Source organism: Varanus komodoensis, unplaced genomic scaffold (genome assembly GCF_004798865.1).
Source record: "Varanus komodoensis strain SLA01 unplaced genomic scaffold, ASM479886v1 scaffold26, whole genome shotgun sequence".
Lineage (NCBI taxonomy): Eukaryota > Metazoa > Chordata > Lepidosauria > Squamata > Varanidae > Varanus > Varanus komodoensis.
In genome coordinates this window covers 10,178,342-10,197,841 of record NW_025335684.1, presented here as the reverse complement: position 1 = coordinate 10,197,841, position 19,500 = coordinate 10,178,342, and the positions used below count along the sequence as shown (strand labels likewise).

Below are 19,500 nucleotides of genomic sequence, written 5' to 3'. Positions count from 1 at the left end.
TGTTTTTCGGCGCCAGGCGGACCTCTCTGGGGAGCGCATTCCATAGATTGGGCGCCACCGCAGAGAAAGCCCTCCTCCGAGTACTTACCCTCCTAATTTCCTTCACGGAGGGTTCCCGGAGAAGGGCCTCTCCTGCACATCTCAAGGGGTGGGTGGGCATATATGGACGTAAGCGCTCCTTCAGGTAACCAGGACCCAAGCCGTTAAGGGCTTTATAGGTCATCACCAACACCTTGAATTGGGCCCGGACTTCAATGGGAAGCCAGTGAAGCTGACGGAGGACTGGACTCATGTGAACATAAAGCCCAGTCCCCGTCAGCAGCCTGGCAGCTCTATTTTGCACCAATTGAAGTATCCGGACTGTCTTCAAGGGCAGCCCCATGTAGAGCGCGTTACAGAAGTCAGGTCAGGAAGTCACCAACACGTGTGTCACTGTCGCCAGGCAGTCGTTCTCCAGGTAGGGATGCAGCTGATGGATCAGCTGGAGCTGAAAGAAAGCTACCAGTCCATGCCAGCTCGGATCTCAGCAGCTGCTTGGGGGGTTTTAAGTCATCAGCTCAGGTTTGGTGACGGCGCGCCCCACTTTCCAGAAAAGGTCCCATTTGAGATTCCAAGGCATAAGGGACGACTTACAAAAGTTTTAAATAAAATAAATAATAATAAATAAATTTGCCCACCAGTTTCTCTTACCTCCATGAAATAGCTGGTCAAAGCTGGGTAAGAGTTATTTCTAAATATCTGGCTGATCGTCACCCTTTTCCTATTGTTGATTTCATCCCAGTGTTTTCCATAGTTCACCTCCAGCTGGGACTGCAGCTGAGATGCGGTTTCTTCATGATGCAGACGAACCTGCACAACAGCATCTTAATTTTTTATACAATTTTTTACACACCAGTACTGTTATGACTGGGAGGTAGAGGTGTGATGTTTCGCCAAAACAGCACTGGGGCCGCCATCACCAGCCCTTCCACTCCTGCAATATTTTGCCACCCACAAAGAGAATCCCCCTGCTGTTGTGCTACTTTGCTCCAGATCTCGACAGGTGGGACCTGCGACAAAATGTCACACCATCAGGTCCTTCTGTTACAGGTCCCAACTGCTGCATTCAACAAGTTAACCTTCCTTCACATCTCTTTGAGCATTAAAAATAACAGTGAGGATGCAGGTCCTCAGGACAGTCTCCTTTCAGCAAAACCGAGCCCATTAAGAAGCAACCTGGGACTTCCTACCACTTGGAGGAATGGGGAACTTGCAATGGTGTGACGAAGGAGACCTGTGTGGCACGACTGGGTGCAATGCATAAACCGAGTAAATAAATAAAAATAGATAGACCGAAGCGTGCCCCAGAGGGTCCATGGCCAAGCCCTGGGTCCTGTGTCCCTCACTGGCCACATACCTTGTGGTTGTAGGTGAGAATCTGAGAGCAGTGCAGCTCGTGGTCCAGATCCAGTGTGTCGGCCTCCCGCAAGCGGTTCTCCACTTTTAACTTCTGGCCCATGTTACACTCATGCTGAAGCTGTTTCGCCTTGCCTGCTCCCGACACATGTTCACACAGAGGGGAAAAGGCCAGCCTTACGACAGGGAATGCCCCCCCTTGCCCAGCATTCAGGTAGAACGAATGCGAGCACGGAAGGCTCAGCTCGCGCCTCACAGGAAGGACAGACAGGCGGCGCTGCTTGGCCACACCAAAGCTTCCTGCAGCACGGTGCCCTCCAGACGTTTTGGGTTACGGCTCCCGTCCACCATCATGCCCAAGAGTCAGGAATGGTGGGAGTTGTAGTCAAAAGCATCTGTGAGGCACCTGGTTGGGAGAGTCTGGCCACTCTGTTCTGTCTGGCTGAGCAGCACTTGAAACAGAAGCAGAGCGCAGGAAGAGGACTGTCCTTGGCAGACCTTCAAGTTCAAATAAAGGACTGACACACGGCCACCCCGAGTAGAACTGAGAAGCCTGATGCCATAGGGTGTCACTCCGAGTAGACCTCAACTATACCCCTAAACAAGACAAGCCTCAGGGTTTGCACTGAGTTCCCGTTTACTAAACACTCCAAACAAAAAGCTTACTACCGCCCAGAGCATCAAGGGCATCAACAGGTCCCCCCTTTCCTTCTGGCTGGGTGTGGAAAACTGCAGGTACTCATCACCTGGGTGGGATGGTGTGACGTGGTGTCCTGCAACAGCAGGGGTTGGACCTGATGGCCCTCATGGCCCCTTCCCACTCTCCTGTTCTATGATTCTATGACCTTTGGGATCACAGCTCTTGGTCTGAAATATCCTTCCAGTCTTTGAATCGGTTACCGGATATTGTGTGGGCAAAAGGAATAAAGCATAAAAATGTGTGTTTGGGGTGTGTGTGTGTTTTAATACAGTAAAAGGATGAAGTACCGAACAATCCGTATTTAATTCTCAGGGCACTGGACCAAACACGCCCTCGTTGCTGCAGAAGAGCAATGACGTGGGAGCCGAGCACCCCTGGAAGGTGGCCTTCCCCTTCCAAAGAATACTGCTTCAGCTTGTCGTCTGCCTTTTTCTCCAAACACACTGAAGGAAACAAGAGAAACAGTGGCTACATGGAACCTGTGAAGGGCTGCTGGTGAAGGGCATCAGGTGGAGGGAGGGAACAAATCCGGCTGGTCAAGGGGGTGAAGCAGGGGGTTTTGAGGGGGTCAGTCAGGCCACATTTACTTTGCAGGACTAATAGGTTGTTACGGGGACCCTTAAAAACAATACTCCATGTGGCTAATGGAGGAGAATATCTAGTTGCACTTCAGCATGGCGGGGGGGAGCAGCTAGCAGAGAGACCTACTCTGCCCTGGACGTAATGACCCATTTATATCCCTCCTTGCAAGTTCTTACTTGCAAGAAAAGCAGTGTCCTTCAGCAGGTTAATCAAGGATGCTGAAAATGCCATCTTCTTGCCGGCTTGCTTTGTCACGTTTCCTGAGAGGATGATGGGGCTTCCATGTTTTAGCAGCTTTGCTTCCAGGTGGATTGAGTACCTCTGCTCTCCAGGCACTGCTTGCAGATCTGACCTTCCCTGCAGGAGGAGGAGGAGGTCAATCAGATTGGCATTGTTTCTCATTTTCCACAACTGAAAATGTATGTATTTTGTGCTCATTTCTTCCAATATACACATCATTGTATGCCCTTTCATAAAGTAGCAAGGATTTTGCCTCCACTTGGATAAAGATACATTAAAAACAATACAATTTTATATTAATTTATACTGTTTTATAAAGTATAAAGTATTTTAATTATCTGTTGTTAGCCACCTTGTTTTATAAAGTATTTAAATTATCTGTTGTTAGCCACCTAGAGATGCCATGGTGAAATAGGTGGCATATAAAAGTTTAAATAAATAAACATATTTCCCTTAAATTATGGAATTTTGTGTGTATTTCCCCCAAATAGACACATATTTGTGTGCATATTTCTTTCATACATGGATTTATGAGCACATTTCTTGGGTTACTAAGTGGGCCCCAAAATTCTGAAAAGTGGGGTTTGGCATGCCGTGACTTCCACTCTGTGTATAAGTTTGGGAAGTGAGCACGGGGCATATTTGCATAAAGCAGAGTTTTCATTCTGCAGGGTATCTACTCCATGTTTTTCCGGTAGGACTTGTATCGGTTTTCCTAACAATAGTAATGGGATGCATTATGGATCTTCTGACATGGAATGATCAGGAAACACAAGATGTGCATTTGCCGCTGTGTGCCGTACATCTTTGACTTTGTGCTATATTTTGAGTGCACCTACCTTGATATAATAGAAACTGCCGTCATCTAGTATTAGTTCCAGATGCCCAGCACGGGTGTTCCTGAAGGTTTCGATTCTTCCTGGTTGGAATAGGAACAAACTTAGTTAGAATTGCCAGTTCGCCCCTCAGCAGCCGAGAACCAGAATAATCCACATGCGAGGGAGACTAGCACAACTCCGAGGCTTCGGCACAGAAATGTTATAATAATAATAATAACTCTAGGTGCAAGCTGCTTTTGTGTGAGAGGGAGTTATGGCCTGGCACTGGCTAGAGGAAACACCATTTCTCAGCCATAAGACAAGCCCTGCTGGATCAGACCAGGCTCCGTCCAGGCCAGCGTTCTGTCCACACGACCCTGGGCAGGAGCCCACACGCAGGACACGAGCACAGCAAGTTCCCCACCAAATGACAGATCAAGATTTCACAGGTTTCAACATATTCTGCAGAACATTAGTACCGGCAGTTCAGCAGATACCGCCATGTTGGCAAAAGAAACACATCTCATGCAAAACAGAGAGACAGTGTGGTGTCATGGTTAAGAGCGTGGGACTGGGACTCAGGCGATCCGGGTTCGAGTCCCCGCTCGGCCATGGAGCCAACTGGGTGGCTTTGGGCCAGTCCCAGACTCTCGGCCCAACCTCCCTCACAGGGCTGTTGTTCTGGGGATAAGACTGAGAGCAAGAGGAGGAGAATGTGAGTCACTTTGAGTTCTTGGTGGCATAGAAATCCAATCAACAAACAAACAAATAAAACTTAGGCAAGCAGAGAATAAGGTTCTTACGTTGCAAGCCGCCCCGAGGCTTTTTGCGAATGGGGCGGCATAGAAATGGTTTACATAAATGAATAAAATACTCTTTTTATGGGAGAACATGGCCTTGGGGCCTACATCTGAAAGGAAAGGGGCATTGTCTAAGCCAGGCCACATGATGATTGAGCATTATGCGCAGACAGTGAGCTGTACAAGCTGAACCTTAAAGGCTGGTTGCGACTTTACGGGGAGGAAAAGGATGCCCGCGCGAGCGAGTGCGCCCACCTTTCCTGAGAGGTCAGAGGTAGAACCATGATCTCCGCCCACTAATGCAGGCTTCTGCAGCCAGTTGTGCCTGACCATAAGGCTCAGGATCCCCAGCCAGGCATCTGTGGCAATGCAGTGGAATTTGCTCCACCCTTAGAGAAGCCATCAGCCTCTCACTTCAGGGGCCTTTAAGCCGAAACGCAAAGCCTCTTGGCAAAACTCCTTACCGTTCATTCTTATTTTTCTCTTTGGGTGGATAAATTCAATTCCAAATTTCTTCTGGGGGAGGCTGGCATGGATGTGGATGGCCACATCCCTTTGCAGCTCTGCTTTTGGAGTCCCCATAAAGAAATGCAGGCCAGCTTCGTTTGGGATCCAGGAACCCCTCTGTGCAAGATAAATGGGAGAAGGGGGACTGGCGTGTGTGGCAGAAGGGTCAACCGCTGCAGTCTGGGGGAAAACGCCTCTGTTTGCCCAGAGCAGGGGAGCTTACCTTAATCACCCAAGGCAGGTGGGTGTCAGAGGATGGGCATATGCCTTCCATGACATCCATTACCCCCACCTTTCATCAGGTACCAGCTTTGCTTGCCTCACATCTCCCCTGCCCACCTTGGAGAGGACATGGATGGACCAAGATGCCCCCAACTGAGGTCATATGTGTTAATGGGATTCAGAGCTGAGACCTCTTCTCTTCATGTCCCTGGATTCTTGCATGAATTACTTGCCTTTGACTCCAAGGCAGCCACCTGACTAGCCACACCCTCTGCAGGACCCATCTTGTGGTGGCCCCACAGCAGTTTCTGACATCTGCAAACATGCCCATGGGTCCAATAAGGTCAGAGATCCTGCTGTTTTAAAATATTGCCATTGCAAGGATGCTACACTCTCTGTGTGTGTGTGGTTAGTTGCCCCGTTTTCCAGAACTGGAAGAAGCGCAGAGGTGAAGACTATTGATAAGTTGAGAGAATGAATGGATGAATCCTTGGATCAACCCTTTCCCCACAGAAACGTCTAGACATATAATACAAATACAGACTGAATAACAGGATCCCAACCTGAGCATTATAACTGTAGGCAGCTTTTAGTAAGTACTGGTGTAGGTTTCTGTCCTGCTTCTTTAATGTTACGGCAGCTTTTGCTGGTCTGAAGAAAGGGAAGAGGAAGCCACTGGTTTCATTGGCAGGGTAAGAAAACTCTGAGCACAGTTGCCAGCCGAGTGCCTTGGACACTGGGTATAAAAGCAGAGGGAAGCCAGAAAGAGATGGTTTGCTTGGGCTAATCCAAGAGAACATGATGCCTATTTGCAAGTAAGATGTTATGGAGCAGACTATCCAGAAAATCCCCAAGGGCAGGTGGCGCTCAGAAGCATCCCCTTACCAGCATGGCCAAAAGCAGAACTGAGTATCTTTCAGAAATCTGAGGGGCATTTAGGCCCCTAGACCTCCCAATGGCCCACATCTTCTTTGCGCAGCATCAGGCTATATCTAACAGAAAGATGAAATTGGAAGTAGCTCTTAGGTACCAAAAGAGCCAACATTTGCTTGGTTTTCTAGCTAAAGTTGACTGCTTGGTGCTCTGTAGTAGTCAGGCAATATGAAAAGCTTCAGGAAACGGAGAAGTTTCAGCTACGGAGATGTTGTAACCCACCCCGGGAGTCATGTGGCTAATGGGGAAGGTAAGAAATCCACTAACTCACTAACTAACTAACTAACTAACTAACTAACTAACTAACTAACCAACTAACTAACTATTTCTCTTCTCTCTCAGGGTCTATGGAGTTGATGGGATGCACCAAAGCCAACTCTGCCAAAGCTCTGGGATTCTCTTGGATTTCTGGCATGAGCTGCCCCTTGATATCTTTCTCCTCTGTGATTCCTCCAGTGAGGCTTGGCATTATAAAACATATCAAGCAGACAGTTCAGTTCAGTGATTCAGGATGGAGGGTACAATTCTTCACTTCACTTTTTAAGGTGCACATACCTTACCTGCACTTCCAGAATCAGTATGTGAACTGAAGCAGAGCTATCCTTTGGCATTTGCACTTCTGGATTTTGTGACTCAATTTGCTGATCAAAAATGCATGCAAAACTGTAGAAGTCTACATACACCCACAAACACACACATGCATATATTGGTGAAAATATCCTAGAATGAAGCTCACTTAAGGATGGAAAAATGAAAAAAATCAGCAAAACTGATAGGCATTAATCTGAGCAAGAACCACTGAACTGTTTAATTTCTATCAGAACTATGCAGGATGTTCAATTGCATAATTACTGTGCCAGCAAATTTGAGTTAGGATTATTAGGTTGTGAGGGGAGGGGGTTATGCCCTAAATCAGTTCCAGTTCAGTTCTGTTTTTCTTCTTTTGCTGTAAAATACAGCTCCATATGCAGAATTTCTATTTTCTGCATTCACTAAAGATCATAAAAAACTTGCTCTCGCCCATGTTTAGGAACAACACGAAAATGGTTCTAATATATTGGAAAAGCATCGCTGCAGTCTCCTTACCATCTTCATTTGTGCAAGATTTAGTTTCGATGTGGTCTGAGAAACGTTCCACAGTTTCTGTTTCCTCTGCTGTTCTTAAAAATAATTTAGAGCTGCAGTAGAGAAGGAAAGACAGTACTCAAAACTGGCATTCCCTTTTCCCCACCTTTCTAACCAATGCTTAGTGAAGAGGCCATTGGTAAATTTCAGAGGCTGAAGGTCTCCGAGTAGCAACGCCTGCAGGACGCAGTGCGGGAGGCCAGTGTATCCACCCCAAGTTCCAGGCTGAACGTAAAGGAGCCAGCGGCAGTGCAGAGCCTGTTCTGAGGACGGGCTTCAGCACAATGGGCAGCTCCTTACACTTGCAACACTATCAGCAGTCTGGGGAAAGGGGCATGGCCATCTGGCAGGCCAGTATCCAGCCTAAGGCTCTGGGCAGATGTAGCCCATGCAGGTCTTCCATTTGCGGGGCCAAGGCCTCACCCTGTCTGCCTCAGCTAAAGGCCTGGCTCAGCAGAGCCGAAGGACAACGGCCAGCCTCATCACATGGGCACCCATTGATGGGCGGGGTTTTGCTATCAGGGATGATAACAAAGCCTGCATTCCAGCACCTAACTATGGGGTGCCTGTGGGAATCTGCCCGCCTTTCCTCTAAGCCCGACTATCAGTAGGTTGCCTAGCTAGAGCTGGACTTGCTAGGGTGAGATACTTTCATGTTGGTTTTGCTGGAGCTAGGCTGCAAGTCTTCATGGCATGAGCAGCACAAAGAGAATAATGAGGGGCTTGGCTTAGGGGCTAGAACTCAGATCTCCTCGGCTCCCAGGACAACAACTGCATCACCAGAGGCAATATGAGCATTGTGTAGATGCCCACGGCCCGCCAGATTCTGTTCGTTTCCTTCCTGATCATTAGCTGCACTGGCTGGAGCTGATGAGATATGGGGGGCAAGGACTGGACAGGGTGGGGCTCCAAAGTCAATGGGGATCTTCATCCATTGAAGACTCTCTTTTCAGCTCCACGGGAGCTATCCATGGTACTGAATCTAACCTGGGCACGGCGTTCAGCACCATGGATAGCTCCCATGCAGCTGGAAAGAGAAGCTGCGATGGAGGAGGGCCCCCAGGGCCACTGGAGTCGGCTGTAATGACATACCTAGGTAAACAATGCGGATACCCCTGGATGTTTTTACCTGAAATCAACGATTTCCATGGATTCTTCAGGAGTATTCAAAAACACTTTAAGCTCCTTCCCCTTCTTCACCTGGATCCCTCCATCAAGGCTAGTGGATGACCTCAGTCCCATTGACCAGCTCAGACCAGTTTTCCCCAGAGCTCCCACTGTTCCCATCTGAGCAGATAATTGAAAGACAGCACTGCAATAACAGCACAAAGGAATGCAGACAAGTGTGAAAACCCCATTCTTTTTCTTTTAAAAGACAATTAAAGAATTCCTCTGAACAGACAGTTTTGACTGATGAAGAAAGAGAGAGGTCAGCACAAAGAAAGGACTTTTGAAATGAATTCAAATACTCGGGGATCATCATAAAAAACAAGACAAATTAATTTGAACTGAATTTAGACAATTAAGAAATAAACTAGACGTGTTAGAGACAGAGGAGATACAAAAGAAGTTGAGATTTTTAAATTGAAAACATTTTGAACATGCAAACTAATGTGGGAGATATTTAGCGTATTGTCTTAAGAAGGAAGTGGAAAGAAGATCCGTAACAGGAGTGGAGAGAGGTAATGCAATAAATCATTTCTTTTGATAAAAATGGAGTCTCTGTTCTATGTTGAACTGATTAAGTTCATGATTCTGCAAACCTTCTTTACTATCAGGGGTGATTTCACTGGTCTGAATTTGATTATGTTTCTAACTTTTCATTATTATTATTTGTATTATGAAAAATAAAAAATTAGCAACAGTGCATACCGAGTTAAATACACTTGCTATCGTTTGGTTAATATGGAGTAGATCTACTATATATGATAAATTAGTTTTAAAATGTATTTTAAATTTGCACACAAACTCTAATATACTCTATACCTTTCCGAGAGCCTTATAGAGGTATGGCAGAGGTTTATAATTCAGACAGACAGACAGACAGACAACTGTAATAATTCCACATGAGCCCAACTGGCCGCAAGACCTGAACCAGATCCATAGCAGAGTTTCTGTAATCCCAATCACCTGCTGCTCTGTGATATGAGGTCCGTTCTGTAACGGGGCTTGCTAGCTGACATGGAGCAAGAAGTACAAAGAATCCTTTAGAAATAAAACCTGGGAGGAACCTCCAAAAAGGTCCAATGAGGATTGTGGCTGCTCAAAGGGTCACAGTGTTAAGTGAGTATTATCGGGTGCCATCGATCTTGGTAGAAAGCGGTTTACAAAAGCAATTGATTGCCTGATCAATATGATAAAATAAAAAGTGGCAGGATATCCAGATAACAGGAGTACTGTACATTGCAACAAAATGTTGTGGGCTCTGTAACGAGATGGATAAATAACCCCTGAAAATGAATAGTGTGTTACACAGAAACGTCTGTGTTCACCCGTGAAATGCTGGAGAGATTACTGGCAACATCTACTGCTTGCCCCTGTTGATATGTGAGAACTACCAGGGCACATGGAATCTGAACAATTCCATTTCTCTGTAGATCAAACTTTTATCTCTTCTCTGCGATAGAGCTTGGTTGAACAGCCCTGCTCCAACAGTCTCTGCTTTTAAATGGCACACCCTGCCCCACTCAAAAGCCAGACTCGACCTTGGCTTGATATAGCCGTTGACAAAGAAATGGTGCCTTGACTTGAAGTCCAGGTTGCCCTTCATCGTCACGTTGACTGCTGCCGAGGCGTTCAGGGCAAGTAGGACCGGCAAACCAGAGAGGGATGGAAACTGAAGCACCTCTGTTGCCAAACTCATCCTTTTGTTAAACTGGATGTCTTGTCCCTGTTGGAAGGTTAGAACGGGAAGGCAGGAAAAACATACGAGAGCATAAAGTCACAATGCAAGAACAGTTTTCCACGAGAAGTGTGACAGAGGTTGCTGGCTGATGGGCATTGATAGCTGGAGGATTTGAAGTGGGAGACAAGGATGGTGTCCCACCATCACCGGGTCGAATTAGGAAGCCATCCTGGTCCCCTTCAGATGTGTTGGACTGCAATTTCAGGAATGCTCAGCCAGGCCACAGCCAAGAACAGCTGAAAATGCTGCGATGGCTTGGTTAGGCTGAGAGAGGGTGGCTGGCCCAAAGCTGGGGCTTTGCCAACACTGGAAAATGCCTTTGACTTAGTTCCCATCATCCCTGCTGGCAACGCTGGAACTGACTAGTCCAAAACTTCCCGTGGGGAAGGCTGTTTACCCATTCCTGATTTGCTTACCTTCAATAGTTTCACCATGAGTTCTGCCAGATTCAGGTAGTGGTGTTTGGCTTGACTTCTGAGATCCCCACAGTCCAGAATGACAAGCTCATTCCCAAAGATTCTCATGCTCAGAGCACATCTGGGCTTCTTCTTTCCCATTCTTTTGGTAAACTGAAGCACAGGGACAGAACGTGAGCGAGCTAGAATGCCAACTCAGCGGGAAAGCGAGTGTCAGAAAGCAATTCCTTCTCTTTTTTGGTTGCTTGGTGAGGAAGCATTTATCACTGGGATGTAAGGGGGTGAGGACCTCAAGCGTCTGCATCAAGGATGAGCATGCACTGCTCCCCGAGGGAAGCCAGGGGCCATGCCAGGAACTTGGGCCTGGTGGATAAAACCACTGAATCTGATTCAGGCACCTTTGCAGGCTGTCTAATTTTATTGATTGATTGATTGATTGATTGATTGATATCCTGCCTTTTTCCTACAAAGGGCTCAAGGCAGCTTACATCATTCTCCTCCTCCAACTTATCCCCACAACAACCCTGTGAGGTAGGTTGGATTGAGAGTCTGTGACTGGCCCAAAGTCACCCAGTTGGCTCCATGGCTGAGCGGGGACTAGAACCCAGATCGCCTGAGTCCCAGTCCCGTGCTCTTAACCACTACACCACACTGGCTCTCATAATAATAATAATATTATCATAATAATAGGAGGAGTGGGCCCAACCTCCACACTGGGAGCCATCGCCGCCTCCCCTCCCCCTCCCGGAATTTGTTCAGTCCACTTGCAAATCCATCTGTGTTGATGGCCATTCACAGTGTCTAGAGCTGTAACCTGCTGGAGCCGGGCCCCTTGAAGGGCACAGCAGCTCAACAGAACAGTTCATGTGCAGGCGTCATACTGAATACTGGACTTTGGCATTGCCTCCTTGCCCTGCCTCACTCAAATAACCGCCGGGGGTATTGGAAGAGGAGCAGAGAGGGATGTCTGCTTCCCTTGTCCTAAGACCTCTCCTTCCTTCTGCATTTATTAGATGCACTGATTCATTTATGGGGGCATCCTGAGCATGTCTGTCTCGATAGAATTAGGTGCCAGGCTTTCTGATTCCAATGGGCCCCTCTTCATAAACATTTCAAAAATGTTGTGTTACAGACTTTGCTTGAGATCCCCTAAAACTGGGACATGGCAAATATGGGACTAAAGACCCACAGGACAATTCCAATGTGCTCTTTCTGCTAATAGAGAATTTCCAATAGCATTAGACAGTACTAGATGAAAAATACATCACAGAGTAAGTTACCTGTTTCACTAACTCACTCATCTTATTGTACTGCTCCCTTGGGCAGTTCTCCTCCTTTCTTAACCTGGGCTTGTGTTCTTTGGGAGGGAGGTCACCGTGGTGGCTGAATCTCTTGGGTCTTGGCTTATTTGGAGGAGTTTGGTGTATGGTCTCATCTGGAGGCTCCGGCCTGGAGAAACTTCCTTTGGCGTTCTGAACTGGCTGGAAGCCAAAGAATTTCTGCACTGTGTCCTCCACATTCTCCAGCCTTACCCCAACCTAGGAAATTAGGCAGAGTGTTTGGAAGGCTACAGGGCCGGCTCAGGAAATTTGAGCCAGCCCCATTTAATTGATCGGATATACACACCTGCAGAACTTCAACCACTAGGATCTCCACTAGCGGAGAACACAAAACAGCTTTTTCTAATGAACATACAATGAGACAGCACACAATGATCAAGTATGACAGAAAGGAGAACAAAGTACCCCGTCGCTCAGGGAGTAAAACCTGCAGGAGTCGGATCATGCCAACACGTCTGAAAGAGGGAAGAGCAATGAGCATTCTTCCCCGAGCTCCTGGAGAAGCAGAGGAGTGCCAAGCACTGGCTGGAGGCCCGTCCCTTGAAGGGCTTCCACTTGGCAGGAAGGGGCAGAGGCGGCGTCTGCACTGATGCATAGAAGGCTTCAGTCTGGACTCAGACCTTTTTGGAGCCAGGTGCTCATTCGGCGCTCTCTCTGGTGCTCCAGCCAGATGCATTGAGCCTGTGGATGCTGGAGCCGGGCATCTCTGAAAGAGCTCAGAAGACTTCAGCTTCCAGCCCTGAGGGACTGCTGCTTGTCAGGGCACAGCTAGAAGGATCCGGCCATCTGGCTTGGGATAAGGCCATTTCCAAGGCTCCAGCGAATAGATATCCTGCATTCCTGTGCATAGAAATCAGATTTGGACACCCTGCCCTTGGGATGCGATTAGCAAAATGATTTGGAGAACTTGCCTCTAGGAGATTGACTGCCCGTCCCAGGAGATGGATGGTCAGGTTGGTTGCTAGCGAACGAGGGATGAAAGAGGAGGGTGAAAAGACGATCCTGGTCTCGGCATTTGCACCTGCTTCCGTTCCTGCTGCAATATAAAATGGCAACATCTCGGTCAGTTAAGAGATGCCTAACTCTTGCCAAGGCAACCTGCTGTGCCACCCCGGCTGCATGCGCCTGCACATGCATGCGCGCAATGGAATGATGCTGTGTAGCTCAGCATCCTCTGCATGTAGAGCACTAGGTGGGAACTCCTGTCCCTGATAGCCTTGCTTTCCAAGGGGAAGGATTTCTTTTGAAATTCCAAGAACACATTCGAAGTCATAACAACACATATTCAAAAATGGGCTGTGCGAATCAAGCAAAGCATGAACCTGTCAGAGTTCTCTCAATTGCATCAAGAAGGTCGTTTGCACTCAAGTCTGCATCGGATGGTGAGCTGCATTCCTTTCTGCATTAAATCTAGGTGCATTTTCACACCAGATGGAATGATTCCATAAAGGAAACCCCAGCCTTGAGTTGAAAGGGCTGAGCAGTACTCTGGCCATTTTGAAAGATATTCATTCATTCATTCATCACAGACGGCTTGTCCAATTTGAAGGAACTTCATGATTTCAGAGCCAGACAGGGCAAAATACCTGCATTAATCTGTGACCCATATTACACACCCCTGACCAATTTCCAGCAAAGTGTTGGCAACCATCCCTTCCCACCACTGCAAGACCAATTGTGCAGAATGGTAGCACAACTTTGGATGCTGCCTATTTGTCCGAAAAAGCTTGCAGGAAGCGAAGATTTGATGGCCGTTCAACCTCAGTCTTAAGCAGAAGGATGGAACTGGATCATCTGTTCATTGTGAAGTCTGTAAGATGCACCCCTTCATTTTCAAACCTACCTGAACGGATGGTAGCATCTGAATATGAGGAATACTTCCATGTCTCCCCATCAAAGTGCTTGTCAAGGATGTCATCCGGAAGGGAATTCCTAAGATGCTGTTTCAGTGGATCATCTGTTCCCAGGAGTTCGGAAAGATGACTCCAGACGAAGGAACCCACTGAATTTGAAATAAGGGGCAAGTACAGACCAGAGAACTATTCCATTTTTGGAAGATAAAAGCATTCCAACCTTCTAATAAGGGGCAGAGAATCCATGCATAAGCTTGAAAACCACCAAGGGATCAGGGGTTGAGGAAAGAGGATGTGGCCAGGGAAATGGACATGGCCCATCTTGCATCTTGAGCACCTCAGAGTGCCATGTGGAGACCCCCGAATGGCTGGATTCGTCCCACATACCCAAGGCTCTTCACCCCAGGAGTGAAGAATGGTTGTGTCTTACCTTGGCTGGATTTCTCCTCCTGCAGAGTCCTTTTCACTTGGTTAAACAACTCTTCACTCGGACATTTCATGGACATCAGATAAGAAGCAATTCTTATCTCTACATTCTCATTGTAGTTTTGATACAGATGGAGCAAGGCAGCACGCTGGAACGAACAACACGGCAATGCGATCGCTGCAGGAGGCTGCGGTGGCTCCGACCGACCTCTCAAAGCAAGGCCTGGGGACCGGCGTCTCCATGCCCTGAAGGCCAATGGGAAATGCAATCGAGCGCCTCACTCCAGAGCAGGAATATGAGTGCTGCTTTCGCATCAGGGTGGCCATGTGTCCGATTTGGCAGGGAACAGTCCTCTATTGGGAGAGCTATCCCTTCATTTTGACAGGCTGTCCAGTCCTTGCTAGAAAGGGGCCTCGGCACTGCACTGAGCACCTGAGCAACAGGTAGAGCAGCCAGGCAAGGTCCCCCATTATGGTGAGACTTGTGGCGATTCTATTTAAATGCCCATCATTATTTCTAAATTTGCACTGATACATGCAGAGTAGCTGATGCCCTCTCCTTTGAGGATGCCGTTCTTCTCTGGCCAGGTATACATGACCTGAGGTATTCCCCATACTTTATTTAAAACATTTCCTGATTGCTTTTCAAGGCAGAAGGCAGTATGCACATAAAATACATAAGAAAATTGATCTGGTCTGAAATAGCAATATAAATGGCCGCAGCAGGAAATCTACCAGGTGAAGGCCAAAATGGGATGTTCTCAGGGTTTTCTTGAAACACTGCAGGGATGAAGCCTTGCAGGACCCAATGACGTCTTGGGTGTGGGGCCACTGCAGAGGAGGCCATCACTTGGCCATCCACCTAACCGCCCTCAATGGGGGGTACATGAGAAGAGCCGGTCTTTAAAGTGCTGGCAGGCTGACACGGTGAAGACCCTAAGCCTCGCTGCTCCCTCCCCCGGCCCAACCTGCTTCTCTGCCCATCTCACACGCATCCTCTATTCAACACAGCACAGATGACAACATAGCACCAGTAAGCCAGTGGCAGGCGACCCACCTCACTCGCACAAGGAATGCGTCGGAAGGCCTCGACGGCAGCCAGCCGGATTTCTGTGGGGTTGCTCTTAAGCATCGCGCAGGATGTCAAGACAGGAGCAAGAGGGGCTGCAGCTAGTCCTGCGTTTCCAATTGCTTTCAAAACAAGCTCCATCTGGAAATCAAGAGTAAAGCTGAATTAGATGCATTTGAGTGGTACCTTTATCTATCACAAGAATGGGCTTTCCAGAGAGTAGCTCTTTGGCTGGAGATAGGTCTACACAGCATCTTAGAAATAAAACAGTCAGATCAGGGCTGGTTGAACCTAAGAACGTGATCTCTTCTCCACAACCAGATCACTATTCCACAAAAGCTTGAACTGTAGTGATTGTCTTGATTTTAGCAGATTTTGCGGTGATGAATGTAGTTACTCTTCTGCAAATGGAATGTTTCGGTACGAGCCTTTCCATTACCCAGAGATTTTTCCCATAAGGAAATGTAACCAAAGAGGTCAACACCCAAAGAGGTTCCTCACGCTGAACCAGCAGGCAGACTTACCTGTCCAATTCCCCTGGAATCATGCAAGGTACATTTCCTTCCCAGCCGCCCTTCCAGAATCTTCATAATGCCTCTCACGGCCGGTTCCTGGACACAGTCATTCCTCATGGAGCAGAAGTGATTCACCAGGGCTGATATTCCCAAAAATGCACTCTGTCTTTCTCCTGGTAACTTCAGCAGAGTCTGGGGCATGAAGAAAGAAATGCATGGACACATGCAAATCTACGAAGTAGAATGCACGGAGACTGGGTTAGCGGGCACCTCCATCACCTGACTGTGACCTCTCCAAGTTCTGTGATCGCTCCAAGTTCAAGCTTATATTGTTCACCCTAGAAGCCAAAACGATGAAACTGAAGCAGTCCTACTTTGGGCACAGCACGAGAAGGCCAGTCTCAGTGGAGAAACAATCATGTTACGGAAAACTGAAGGCAGATGAAAGGGAAGACCAATTTAGAGATGGATCGACTCCATAAAGGACGGCTCAGCCTTGAGTTGGCAAGAGCTGAGCGGGGCTTTTCATGGAGGGCCTCATCCATACGATTGCCACAAGTTGGAGATGACCTGACCACGTTAAAAGAGATCTAAGCCAGCAGCCACCTCTTGACAGTGAATTTCATAGAGCAGGAGTGTTGGCTAGATTATCCGCATTTATGGATTAAACCTCATATGGCCAATGGCTAATTATTGAAGAGGCATGTCAACTTTTTAGGATGAAGAAAACCAGGAACCCGTAAAATGTTCCATGGTTCGGGGAAGAGAAAGGAGACTTTATTTTGGGGACAACTCCAGTGGCCTGGGAGTTATGGTGTGCATGTGCCCTGGCAGATTCCCAGGTGTGCATGAGAAGCTGACCGTCTTGGTGGAACTGGTAGCTCAGAGTCTGAGGCTGAACCAGATGAGGCTCAGAGCTCAAACGCTGATAGCAGAGTTGTTGTTGCAACGGACAGGCCTGCACCCGCAGGCCCAGGTTCTCAGTACCAGTCTGAGCCCGCTCTGGAAGAAAGTAGCTCAAGGGCACCCACAGGGGCTAGTCTCCCCACCTGTGGGAACAGAGGAGAAGATGGACACAAACATGCAGCGGGAGGAGATTTTGGAACTGGATAGTCTCTTGGAAGAAGAACGCCCGCCTCCTGAGGAATTGGACCCAAGGGCCCATCACGACAGCCTCAGGCTGGCAGAATGCAGCACCCCCTCCCTCCAGAGACGGACCCTGAAGGGTTTATAAGCAAAGCTTTGGGTAAGGGCGTGCAGAGAGGGTTCAGCCTTTCTCCTTGTTTATGCTTAGTCTTCTATGTAGAACAAAGATGCTTACGAGAAGTGCTGGAGAGTCTGTCTTGTTGGGGAGGGAATGCCCAGCTCGCGACAGGTGGGGACCCCCGGCAGAGCCTGGTTTGCTCCACAGAACTGTGGTTTTGCGGCCCAAGATTCTAGCCCGCCACACATGTTGCACCCTGTGTGTACGCAATACGATCTTTCCACCCAAGCCCAATTTCATGCTGGGACGATCAGCTGGTCTGCTTACAGCTAGCGCCTCGATCATGCCTGTGGTGGGTTTGGGCAGGAAGGCGAGTGACCGAAGGAAAGATTCCACTTTGTCCTCTTCTACTTCTTCCGAAACAATGACCTCTTTCATCACAACGACACAGGCTTCGGTGGCGCAGGAGGGGAGAGCATCCGTGAGAGGTTTCCTGAAAGGAGCATGAGGCAGAAAGACCATCCTCTTTGAGCCAGGAGGGTGGCAGGCTGTCAGGAGACAGTCTCCATAAAGCTTGTGTGGCTGGAGAGAAAACAAGCCTCTATGGAACATTTGTCTGGTGCAGATGACCTAAATCCCTGGATCCAGCCTTGTTGCTAATAAAAGCAACCGTTGACCTTTCTCCCCTCTGTGAGTTGTGCAGGCCAAGGACCACTGCCTAATGGAAGCAATTACAGGCAATTCAGTGGCCACTGCAAACGAGGAGTCCCACATCCAGAATCTGTTTGGTTAGCTAACCGCACTGCAAGTGCAGAGTTTCTACGGATGAAAAATCATTCCGATTAGTGCAGGGGCATGGCCAAGGTGGAAAGAAATGCAATGTTTTGGACTCCCTGCTTTTGTTGCAGCCGGTGTTTCTGTCTCCGGCTTCTTCCTGTTTATTCTCTTTCCATGCATTGATTTTTGGATTGTGGATTTCATTAAAACAAAACAAATGTGTAGGAGTCAAAATAAGATAAAACTACAGTTTTCTTATAGGAAATCTGAATAAATCAATTGCAAACGACATGCGTGAAACATGCACCCCTTTATATTCTATATAGAGCAGTATTTATTTCTGTTTGTAAGTCTAGCTATGCAAAGGCCAAATGTTATCATTATATTGCATTTATATCCGAATGTTTTAATCCTTGTGAGGAACCCAAGGAGGGTTAGAAGGCGGGACTTCCTCCCAAGTATGAGTTTTGCCAGAAGGCCTGCAATGCATGGCGGCTTCAAGGGGGTGGAGACAGACCCCTTCCCACCCCTCCTCTCGATCTTCCTCTCCACTGGATTCTGGGCAAGGCAAGGCAGATCGATCTTGCCAAAGGCCTGAAGGGATCACTTGCACAAGACTTCCTGGAATTAAGCTGCAGGGGAGCAGGTTGTCCGCCCAGTGGGCTCTTTTTGACATGTGCAAGAGGGCGGAGAGGACCACGGCGTGGGCCGCCCCTCCTCAGCCACAAAATTCCTCACAACTGCCTTGGAGTGCTCCACGTGTGTGTGCTGCACCAGCCCTCTGGGTTCGCTGCCTTACCAGCCGCCTCGACACGCAGATGAGGCTGTCCTCCATAGGCTCAACAGGGCACCTGCCGAGAGGGACCGGAGCTCGAACACCAGCGCCACGAACAGATCTGCAGACTAGAAGGAACATGGGGAGGTCAAGCCCAGGCGACCCGGTCTGTAATGAAAGCCCAGCAACTCCAGGGACTTGGCTGGTTGTCCTTCAGGGTTTTGAGGATTCTTGGGCAAGGCAACTCCAAGCCCTCTGCCAGCCTGCAAGTGGCTGCCCCGGAGAGGCAGTGGGCCAGGAGAAGTCGAGCAGCTAGTGGCATCTCTCTGGGCCAGGAGAAGTAGCAGCTCCGCCCACTGCCCTGCTGTCCAGGGCACTTCCTGAAAGAAAGGTACAGGGTCCCTAAGCATCTGACCCCCTTGGATGAGCTGGCTTTGTGTCCACAGGGCTGGTTCCCCTGGGCCACCCCTGGAATCTTTCCGCCTGAGGTTTCTTTCTGAATCAAAATCCCCTCTTCTGCCCTGTCCATACACCCCTTTTTATAAATAAGGATGTCCTGCGGAGGAACTCTCCCTTACAGACGCATCCCCACGCTGGGTGCATGAAGACTAACACATGCAAATGTATGCACGTCCTTTCTGAGCAGTGGATCTTTTCGGTCCCTTGCACCGCCCTGTCTCAAAACCTGGGGCTGGCACAGCTTCTGCCTCCCCCTTTTCTTACAAGAACTGTCTGCTCCTCTCCCTCCCTCAGCCCCTTTGCCTCTCTCTCTCTCTCTCTCTCTCTCTTTCTGAAGAAAAACCTTCTTGGCACAGCACTGGCTGCAAATCGCAGCCACATTTTGTTGTTCTTGGAAGCCATTCCTGAGCCCTCCTTTTCCACAAACACTGAACAGTCT

General features: G+C 48.3%; 1 protein-coding gene across 1 annotated transcript in view; it reads right to left on the bottom strand.

Moving 5' to 3' along the window:
• The window catches only part of LOC123025172, a 91,899-nt gene that overhangs the window by 58,244 nt on the left and 14,155 nt on the right, over positions 1 to 19,500 (bottom strand). The window contains exons 8-25 of the mRNA XM_044433686.1: positions 18,627 to 18,730; positions 17,378 to 17,543; positions 15,856 to 16,038; positions 14,267 to 14,411; positions 13,827 to 13,985; positions 12,895 to 13,019; positions 11,924 to 12,181; positions 10,644 to 10,796; positions 10,028 to 10,212; positions 8,452 to 8,634; positions 7,284 to 7,375; positions 5,828 to 6,000; positions 5,000 to 5,159; positions 3,757 to 3,836; positions 2,854 to 3,034; positions 2,383 to 2,538; positions 1,397 to 1,530; positions 691 to 849 (exon numbers count right to left, since the gene is read on the bottom strand). Of these exons, the coding sequence (XP_044289621.1) occupies positions 691 to 849; positions 1,397 to 1,530; positions 2,383 to 2,538; positions 2,854 to 3,034; positions 3,757 to 3,836; positions 5,000 to 5,159; positions 5,828 to 6,000; positions 7,284 to 7,375; positions 8,452 to 8,634; positions 10,028 to 10,212; positions 10,644 to 10,796; positions 11,924 to 12,181; positions 12,895 to 13,019; positions 13,827 to 13,985; positions 14,267 to 14,411; positions 15,856 to 16,038; positions 17,378 to 17,543; positions 18,627 to 18,730 (2,796 nt within the window). The remainder of the gene's footprint in view (positions 1 to 690; positions 850 to 1,396; positions 1,531 to 2,382; positions 2,539 to 2,853; positions 3,035 to 3,756; positions 3,837 to 4,999; positions 5,160 to 5,827; positions 6,001 to 7,283; positions 7,376 to 8,451; positions 8,635 to 10,027; positions 10,213 to 10,643; positions 10,797 to 11,923; positions 12,182 to 12,894; positions 13,020 to 13,826; positions 13,986 to 14,266; positions 14,412 to 15,855; positions 16,039 to 17,377; positions 17,544 to 18,626; positions 18,731 to 19,500) is intronic.